The following is a 10,383-nucleotide window of genomic DNA, read 5'->3' as shown; positions in this document are numbered from 1 at the left end:
GTTCTGGGATCAAAAAATTCCAAATGGATATTGCTCTCTGAATCGTGATGGGAAAACCTATAGATGAATCGCTACCAATAACTCATATAACTTAGGAATACGAATAGGAAAAAAATTGTATCCATCTATTCACCGGTGTGAACGTGGCGTACACGTTTCTTGGAGTTAGCGGCCGATTGGCCAGTTGCGTCGGATGTGAAATTAATAATATCGTAACTCCCGTTTCGCGAACAGCATCTATTAGAAATTTATAGAGATTCTTCGGGAAGTCATTTCGGATGGTTTACCCTGATATCAATTGTTTTTTTCACCTGAAAGGGTCAAAACAAGGTGAAATCGAATATGAACAGCTCGCAGTGTTCCATATTTAACATCGAAATTCATCGAACACGACGGCCTCTATACATGAAATTTTCAGGGAACGTTTATTAGGTATCAATGAAGTACAGTTGTTAATTTTATGACCTATTCGCTATCAAAATGCATCGATGACGTTATCTTCTTCACATGAAACTCGCAAGGAACGTTGATTATGTGCTAATGAATTACTATTATTAATTTCGTGATCTTCGGAGGGGGCTGAGGGGTGGAAATCTCACCGCCTGCAACGCCGTATTCCTTTTCGCTATCAAAATTTATCGATGATGATTGCATCTACACAGATGGTTGTTCGTAAAAATGCTTTGTTAGAATTCCCAGCTTCCGACAAAGGTTCAATAAGGGCCTGAGCGGTCATAAACTCATCTGGTTTGTGCTTCATTCCAAATGCTACCGATTGCGAAAATGAGCAAATTGAGGTATTTCAGATAAAGCTGGTTCATGACCGTAACAAATTTTTACAATAATTTCACGACGTTTTTCTATGCTTAGGTTGATACCATATTGTAACTGTTTTTTATTACTCATCAAGTACCACCAACCCCTTGATAGGTAGTCCTTAAAACATTCGTTGACAATAGTTTGTAAGAATCGTTGCTTCGTACATAACTATGAGGTGAGATTCCACCCCTCAGCCTCTTCCGAAGATCATGAAATTAATAACTGTACTTCATAAGCACATAATAAACGTTCCCTGCGAGTTTCATGTGTAGAGGCCATCGTAATCGATGAATTTTGATAGCGAATAAAAATACGGCGTTGGGGACGGTGAGATTTCCACCCATCAGCCCCTTCCGAAGATTAAGAAATTAATAACTGTACTTCATTAGCACATAATCAACGTTTCCTGCGAGTTTAATGTGTAGAGGCCATCGTCATCGATGAATTTTGATAGCAAAAAGGAATACGGCGTTAGAGGTGGTGGGATTTCCACCCCTCAGCCCCTTCCGAAGATTATGCAATTAATAACTGTACTTCATTGATACCTAATAAACGTTCCCTGAAAATTTCAAGTGTAGAGGTCATCGTCTTCGATGAATTTCGATGGGAAATATGGAATACTGCGAGCTGTTCATATTCGATTTTACCTTGTTTTGTCCCTTTCAGGTGAAAAAACAATTGATATCGGGGTAAACCATCCGAAATGACTTCCCGAAGAATCTTGGGATGTAGAATAATATACAGCGATTGGGGTGCCTAAAAAATAAAGTGTGAAGATTATGATTATGGTCAACTTGAGGAAAATAACTGTTTTTTTTCTCAGATTGTACATTGTTAAAGCTTTGAATTCTCATATCCAACCTGAGGGGGGAGGGGGGATCATCATGAATTTTTGTCCAGGTCAGAAAAAATCGTAGATCCAGGCCTGCCAGAAACGTCTAATAGGATCTCGAACTTGGGACACCCTGTAGGTATAATCAACTTCCTCGAGAATAATCTCTGAATAATTGAACCAAAAAATGAAATTTCCCTGAAAAAAATATAACTTCCGATATAAGCGGACTTTCTAGAATGATCATTCTAGCTGAACAGAACTCATAATAAACAATTTTTCAATAGCCTAGATATGTCTAGTAGACCCTTTTCGGTGGAACAACCTGTATACCCGATGAAACCAAAAATTTTATGGCTGTTATTATTATGCAAGGTGAAGAAGGTGAGCCGTGTCGACAAATAGGTTTTGCCCCATCTGGGTGACAACGAAAAAACAGATGTAAAATAATTTCTGGTAGCTTATTTAAGAGCTGCACCAGCCTACACTTCCCTATTCTGTTTTTTGAACCTTTGAGTGCGCTTACACTGTGTTACAATTACTATTGAGTTTTTTCGGTTATTCAAATCATGTTTTGTTTAGTGAGATTTGAAGATGGTGTTCTATTCGTGGTGAAAAAAAAAAATTTAAGAATATCCAAAAATAAAATTTTTGCGAGATACGATGACGGGCATTTCTATCTATGCCATTTGCTGTATAGTCACGGTAAGTCTGCTCAGTCTTATTGGGAATTTTATATATTTCTTTATGATGATGTTATTTTATGTTTTGTAGATTATGAATCTTGAATTCGGAAGCATACAAAATGTAACCCTAATTTTTCGTCCACTCATTTGTTTTATTTTTTTGTCAACAGACAAAATAGCCGTTATCCAAGATATGCTTCAGCAATTATCATCTGATTGTCAAGTTTCCACGAGAAGAGCTGAAAATCCCAACACCCTCGGTATGTAAAAAAAATGTTTTGCATCAGAATCGTTTTCTTTTTTATGCTTTGCCACTTTTTAGTCATTATTGTTTTTATTGTAACCAACATTTATTCATTTCTCCTTTCACTTACTCATTCATAGATACGAGTACAGTTCAAAAAAATACCTCTGTTAATCATATTTTAATATGATTTTATATTCAGGGAAAAATCTTTTGAAGTGTTATAATCTTTTTATTTGAATCCATTCAGATTCTTTCATTGCGAATTAATTATTCAAATCAATGTCACCGAGGAAGTGCTTATAATAAAATATTGGTCCGTGACTTTGAAACCATTATCGCAGAATAAACTGCATTTTTTTTTAATCCTTATAACTTTCTACTGAGTGCGCAACAATAATTGTATTTCATGTTTCTATAGAATTCAAATAACTTGTTCTGTTTTCAAAAGAATATTTGAGTCTGGGAAGAACTGAGGAAAAGTTATTTCGAAACTGTTATTAACTCACTCTTATTATTTTATCTTGAAGCCATATTCGCAACCCAAAGAAAGAGATATCTCTCGCGTAGAGTTAGTGAAAACTTAATGGAAAAAATTATGAAGGTTTATTCAATATTTAGTACTCAATTTCTTCTAATTTGTTCCGAAAATACTTTTTAAACTCCATCATAGTTTTTGGGTAATTAAGATTTCATGATTTGTTGCTGAGTGTGAAGTGAAAATTTTAATGCAAATTACTTTTTTGCTTTTCGTAAAGCTCGCCGAAGATTTTGAATTTTCAAACATTTTGCATATCTAACGTGGAAGTTATCGGGTTATTTGGTCAAATTTATAAGAATGATGTTAAAACCTCTTTATTGTCATATGACCTAGCTTACGGCGGATACTTCTGCCTTCTTCAGGGTTCTAAAAAACGGTAACAATAAGTAAAAAATTATTTTCACACAACCGAAATGAACTCACTACAATTTGTGAGTTAGCTCAATGTCAATACAATAATGGTGGCTGTCACAATATTGAGGATACATGAATGTAAGTCTCTTTCCAAAAGGTCGTTAATATAAGATTTTTTTTTCAAATTCAATTAAAATGTCTGCTGAAAAGTGACATACGTCAAACATTAACGAATCGCTACAATTTAAAATGACAATTGACTTGTAATGACAGATGGCCTGTCATTACGAATCTTTTTCTTCTCATTGTGATCTTTTATCAATTCAACCAGGAAACAATATAAATTGTTAATGCCGTTTTTTAGGACCCTGAAGAAGGTAGAATTATCCGCCGAAAGCTAGGTCATATGACAATAAAGAGGTTTTAACATTAGTGTTATAAATTTGAGCAAATAACCCGATAAATTTTGCATATCAACAACTGCAACGATCAATTTTACAGAACATCCAATAGGTAATGCTGATCGGGAGCAGGGTTCCGAAATTTCGTACGAGAATTTGTTCCCTGAAAATGTGGAACAGCCATTATCGAATGAATCTACGCATGATGGTCAGTCTTCATCGATTGATAACAGTGATCCATTCAATACGGACGAAGATGAAGAATATCAACCCCCGATAGATAAAGAGGAAGATGAGGAGGATAAGACTTCAGACTTATCGAGTGACTTAAGTCATGAAATAACCGAAACCCTTCCTACTCAAAGAGATGATTCCTCAATGTTGGATATTTCAGTTAATGAAACTGTGGTCGGTGGAGCAATAAGGGATGCGAAAACAAAATTGGTGAAAGCCAGTGATTCCGGGACAAAAAAATACAGCTGTAAATATTGCAATAAGTTAGTAGCTAAATTAGTTCGTCATATCGAAACGGTGCATAAGGATGTAGAAGAGGTGAAAAAACTTTCTTTGATTAACAAAACCAAAAGAGAAAAGAATCTACCCTTGAGTGCAGCAGCACGCGAACGACTCGAGATGATAAAGAAAATAAGGGCGAAAGGAAACTTCGAGCACAATATGAAATGCTCAACCTACGACGAATTCATTCCTTGCAGACGACCCCGGCAAAATAAAGCACCTAAAACTGTGTCTGATTTTGCTGTATGTCCGCAGTGCAAAGATACTTATTCAAAATCAACATTACACAAGCACTACAGAAGATGTACAGGACGATGCTCGAAGTATAATAAGAAAGTTCAAATGTTGAGTCGCCTAACAATGGGTGATATCCACGAAATGGCAGAGCCTCAGTTGAAAAAACTTATATGTCGAATGAGAGACGATGAAATTACGACTATAGTCCGATATGACGAATTAATAATTCTGTTTGGGAATTTGGAAAGCTACAAATACCGACATTCCCAACATCACGGAAAGATGATAAGAGCTAAATTGCGTCGTCTTGGACGTTTGCTCCTGGAGTTGAGGAAGATGAATGAAAATATCAGAGATTTCTCCAATTTGTACGACCCCGCTAATTTCACCTGTTTCTTGAAGGCCGTCAACACACTTGGGAATTTCAATGAAGAAAGTGATCTCTTCGATACTCCAGCGACAGCATCTGCATTGGGCATGCTCACCAAGGAACTGGGAGATATATGGATAGCACACTGCATCGAAAAAAAAAATCCAGATGCCAAACGAAATGCTGAAGAATTCCTGCATTTATATAATTTGAAATTTGGCAAGATTATAAATAAAACAGTTGCAGAGTCACAGACGGAAATGAACATTAAGAAAAAAGTAATTCTTCCTTCGTTCAGTGACATTAAAATCTTACACAAATATCTGACGTGTAAGAGGAATAATGCATTGAACGAATTGAAAAAAAAATTTGATAAGAAGGTTTGGAGGGACCTCTTGGAAGCCACTCTTACATCTATACAACTTTTGAATAGAAGAAGGCCCGGAGAACTAGAGAGAATTAAATTAGTTCATTATAGTTCTTTAGAGAAGATCGACGAGAAAAGTAATTTGGATTTATACAAGAAGCTCAATCCACAATCAAAACAAATTGCGAATAAATATTCAAGAATATTATTGCGAGGGAAACTCAACAGAACTGTTCCAGTTTTGCTTGACAATGAAATGGTGGAATCTTTAAAAATGATTTTGAAGTATAGGAAAGAAGCGGGTGTGTCTGAATCAAATACATATTTATTTGGACTTCCGGGTGGAGCAGAAAAATGGCCTAGTGCATGCGACCTAATGAGAAAATTTTCGATTGCGTGCAAAGCAAATTTACCCTCCACATTAAGGGGTACTTTGTTGAGGAAGCATGTTGCTACGTGTTGCATATCGCTTAATCTTACGGATGGAGAAATTGAGGATTTATCAAATTTCATGGGCCATGACAAAAATATTCATTTGAATATTTATCGACAGCCCGTAGCAACGAAAGATATTCTGCAAATATCCCAACTTCTGGAAAAGGCTCAAGGGGATGACGATCCGAATGCTCCAGATATAGATTTGGAAGAAGTTGATGAGACCGGTGAGTGATTATAATATAAATACATAATAACATAATAACAAATCAATATTATTTTCAGAAAATTATGTTCCAGTGGTTCGGCCCCAAACGACTTCATTCCAAGAATGTGAGTAAAGTCGAAATATTCAATTGAAATGTCGCGCAGACAATTTTAGAAAATTTATTGCCATCATAGCACAAAAAATTCCTTTTGAGTTTTTTTAAACCTATACTTATCATGTTTCTATAATTTAATAATTGGACTATCGGAATGAATTCAAATCTATGAAGACCGGATTACTGTACAAGTTCTTTTGTTATCTTAACATAAATACAGGGTGTCAACGGAATATGGAAACATGCTCGCGTTTGCAAATCCTTAGAGTTATCGAGTTCGATTTTTTTAATGTGAAATACGTTCCGATGAGCATAATTCGACTGAGAAAAAATGGCAGAAGTACTTCGGGAAGACCGGAAATGAAAGAGATTTTTGATTTGTAAATGGCACACTGGGTATAGGTATTTTTTCATATTTTCATTTTACACGTCATTATGAACACAACGATATGTCTTTCGTCAATTTTTGATATATCATGTGAATTATTTTGAACATTTCATTTTTATACCTAGATGGCTGAACATGGATCCAATCGTTCAATTTTCAGTTCCGCTAATTGTATCAAATTTAGCGGAAAGAAAAAACTTTTTTATTGTACTTTGTTTCCAGCATACATGCATCTGAAAAAACATATTTTTCATTGAAAGTTCATTTCAGAAACTGAAAATTGAACGATTGAATCCATTCTCAGCCATCTAGGTATAAAAATGAAATATTCAAAATAATTGACCTGATATGTCAAAAATTGACAGTTGATTCGTAATGACGTGCCATTGAACTTTAGTTCAATGTAACGTGCACAATGAAAATATGAAAAAATTATCATTTCCGGTCTTCCCGGAAGTACTTCTGACATTTTTTCTCAGTCGAATTATTCTCATCGGAATGTATTTTACATTAAAAAAATCGATAACTCTAAGGATATTCAAACCCGAGCATGTTTCCATATTCCGTTGACACCTTTTATAGGTATTCAATTTCATGGAACATGTAGGTACGGCTAAATGAGAATCCATTGAGTAATGGCATTGAGTTTAAATATATTTAAACTCAATGGTAATGGTGAATTGAACTTCTGTGAATACTTCAACTCAAATCATTTCAGATATGAATTGAAATAGGCGGAAATAATTACAGATGCAGAATTCCATTTTTTTTCTCTTATGAAATTATTTTATGACTTGAGCAATATTTTTCAGTATTTTTATCATTCTCTTCTGTAATAATTCAACATTGAAACGTTCCTACATTGGTGGCTCGATTAGTCGAAAGAAATAAGATTTTCAATTAATCTTTACACGGTTTCCTCGCTGTTCAATCTGTCATGCATTATGAGTGTATATTCGCAGATACCATGTTGAATAAAATTACGACAAATGGAAATATTTCAGATTAATTAATTTTTATTAGAAAAAATATTGAATTTTTCAAGAAATCTATTTTTCTGAATATGTATATTCCCTGATTTGCAGTCATAACTCCGAAGAACCAAAAAGCCAAATGGGATCCAGATTCGAGAGCAGCAGTTATGAACGCATTTGGAAAAACGTTGGGAGAAGGAAAATTGCCGTCATCCCACCAAATACAGCAACTCATCAACAGCACACCATGCTTGCGAAAAAGAACAGTGCCGCAAATAAGAACATGGCTTCATTCTAAAAAAAAAATTCTTTTATCAGACAAAAGTGAAACCTCGACAAGCCATAGCCAACAGAGGAGGAATTCAATTCCAAATACAATTTACCTCTTATTTGCGGATAATATTGCTAAAAAAGTTGTTCCAACTCTTGAGGATTGCTATACCATGTACGCAAGATCACCGTCTCTGAATAAATATAATCCCAGTGAGATACTGAATTTAGTGAAGGAAGCTATTAGCCGAAATTAAGAACCTTCGATGTGTATTATTTAATAAAATTCTGCATTTGTTTTGAATATGATATTTTACACTACCCCACCTGATCAATAAATAAAATGGGCTCTCATTTGAAAAAAAAAATTTTTGATTTCTGTCATAGCTAACTCTGACAATTAAATGTAAAGACCCGCCCGTATGTTCAATTAAATTTTTGAGTCGAAGGATGAGAAGCGATAAGCATTGATATGCGCCTTGTGATACAAGCTATAAAACATTGGAATATTTCTTATTGGGTGTGAAAATCACCTGTTTGTATTCCTTTGTTGATAAACAAACTACTATGGAAAAAAGCTCAAGTTGAGAAATTTTGTATTTTATTTAGATTTCAGACATATTTTTAGGGGAAAATATGCTACTGATACGTAAAAACAATTTAGAATTCAATAAGTAATGTGATTCTGAATAAAAATGTGGTGTCACGTTTAGAAAACGAAAGTATCATTTCCGGTGGAAACAGAGGTCGAACGATGTTTTTTCCAAGAATTAACATCTCCTAGCAAACTGTTAAAATTTTAATTGTGTATCACGAGTATTTCCTTCAAATGTTTTAACCTGCGGTCTTCTTGAAAAACCCTGTATCATGTATCAATGAGATTTATACTGATATCGGAGAGTAATGTTGAAATTTCGAAAACATACCTTGAAGTAGGATTATTTCAAGATTTCGAATCTTTGTTTTTTTATGAATATGGTACTTGCTGTTGGGATGACGATAATTGTACATAATTGATAACGAGACGTTCATTAGTGAAAAAAAAACATTATTTAGTTTTATGCACTGTAATACAGTTCACCCAAGAAATCACATAATAGGTATGTCGAATTAATTCAAAAAAATAGTCATGAAGAATCAAATCTGCATGATAAGTTCTTTTTCATTTATGCGAACCTATATTGATTATTCATTCTCCATCTAGGAATCATAAATTAATCCTCTGGTTTATCACGTCATCGGTCATCATTGTCCTCATTATTTAGATCGAAAGAGCAGTTGCCAACCAAATTTTCAATGTACTCTTGCTTTCCGTTCTCTGTAAACGTAAAATGTACCACGTACCATCGACCGTGAAAAACCCTGTATTATTATTATGGAAGGATACTATTTCTAATTTCAGAAGGATAGAAAACATATTTATACAATAATCTATTCTTGCAAGTATTCAGAATCTCGTCAACGTGTTACTTGATAATATGAAAAGGAAGTTTTGTTGAGGCAATTATTCATTTCAATTCGTCACTGAAATATCGATTTCAAACTGATGAGATTTAACCAAATAATTACATAGTGTTATTGATAGCCCAAACGAGCTGTCATTCATTCTTTAAAATAGACCGGGAATTTAACAGGTAGAGAAAAGAAAGGGCGACAAAAGAATTGTAGATAAGAACGTTTGACCAATAAGATGTTGGTAATGCGCAAAACAAACCGATTTGGTTTATTTGTTTGTATTCTCTTATATTTGAACCATACTAATAAGAATAAATAGACCAAGCAAGTCATTCATTTACGGGTTTGTTTTGGGAACAAACATATAGAAAAAGAGGCATACATGACATCCGTTAGAGAGAAACACAAATAAAAATGGCTGTTTCCTGGGCCATGCCATAGGCATGCCTAAGGGTGCTCAATTCACTTAGAAATTAGGTTCACTGTTTCGAATTCGAATAGCAGAATTAAGTTCGACTTTAAATTCAACGATTTTACTAAAATGAAGTTAGAAAATTGAGCGAATTGTTCAAAATGGTATAATTCCTGATCTAGTTGAATAAAATAACCAATTACACATTATAACTCGGATATATTATAATTCGTAATTTCGATTGATTCGACTACATGGCTTGATGAATCATTTATCATAGAATAAATGTTCTGACTATTCATCGAACAGATAGTAACTGCATCTTAGCAATGCAATTCACAGTGGGTACATTTCTGACCGAATTCAATTTCAGTATTATTTCTATACACAGTATTTTATAATTCAAACTTTCGATATTTGATTCCATATACCTAATCACATAAATTATACAAGTGGACAATTTTGAGTAACACAATTTTCAAAAACTCAGCCCAAGAATTTGTATTCAACTTATGTATAAATAAACACTTATGAACAAAGAAATGGACTGGTAAAGACCATCATATGAATGACCATTGGAAACGAGCCATCATCAAGGTTGAGTAGTGACAGACCGGTTTCGCTCTCACCAGTCCATTTCTTTGTACATATGTACTTGCCTAAATAGGCATGATATTTTCTTATTAATAAACACTTATATATAAAAATCTTTATTAAGAACAAAAATGATGTTATATGATAAAAAAAAACAACAATGTC

At 34.2% G+C, this 10,383-nt stretch overlaps 1 protein-coding gene across 1 annotated transcript; it reads left to right on the top strand.

Annotated features, from left to right (window-relative positions):
• The first annotated feature begins 1,652 nt into the window (after positions 1–1,652).
• Positions 1,653–8,061, top strand: LOC123313561. Its single transcript, XM_044898500.1, has 4 exons — positions 1,653–2,597; positions 3,978–6,029; positions 6,088–6,135; positions 7,599–8,061. The coding sequence occupies exons 1-4, from the start codon at positions 2,429–2,431 to the stop codon at positions 8,012–8,014; spliced, it is 2,685 nt and encodes an 894-aa protein (XP_044754435.1). The 5' UTR covers positions 1,653–2,428; the 3' UTR covers positions 8,015–8,061.
• The last annotated feature ends 2,322 nt before the right edge of the window (positions 8,062–10,383 follow it).

The sequence above is a fragment of the Coccinella septempunctata genome, chromosome 5 (assembly GCF_907165205.1).
Source record: "Coccinella septempunctata chromosome 5, icCocSept1.1, whole genome shotgun sequence".
Taxonomy (NCBI): Eukaryota; Metazoa; Arthropoda; class Insecta; order Coleoptera; family Coccinellidae; genus Coccinella; species Coccinella septempunctata.
This window is presented reverse-complemented; position numbering and strand designations above follow the sequence as displayed.

Coding starts and splice junctions, on each gene's coding strand:
- LOC123313561 (XM_044898500.1), top strand. CDS start 2,429: ATGAATCTTGAATTCGGAAGCATACAAAATGTAACCCTAATTTTTCGT. Junction 6,030..6,087: donor GGAAGAAGTTGATGAGACCG/GTGAGTGATTAT, acceptor TATTATTTTCAG/AAAATTATGTTCCAGTGGTT. Junction 6,136..7,598: donor AACGACTTCATTCCAAGAAT/GTGAGTAAAGTC, acceptor CCTGATTTGCAG/TCATAACTCCGAAGAACCAA.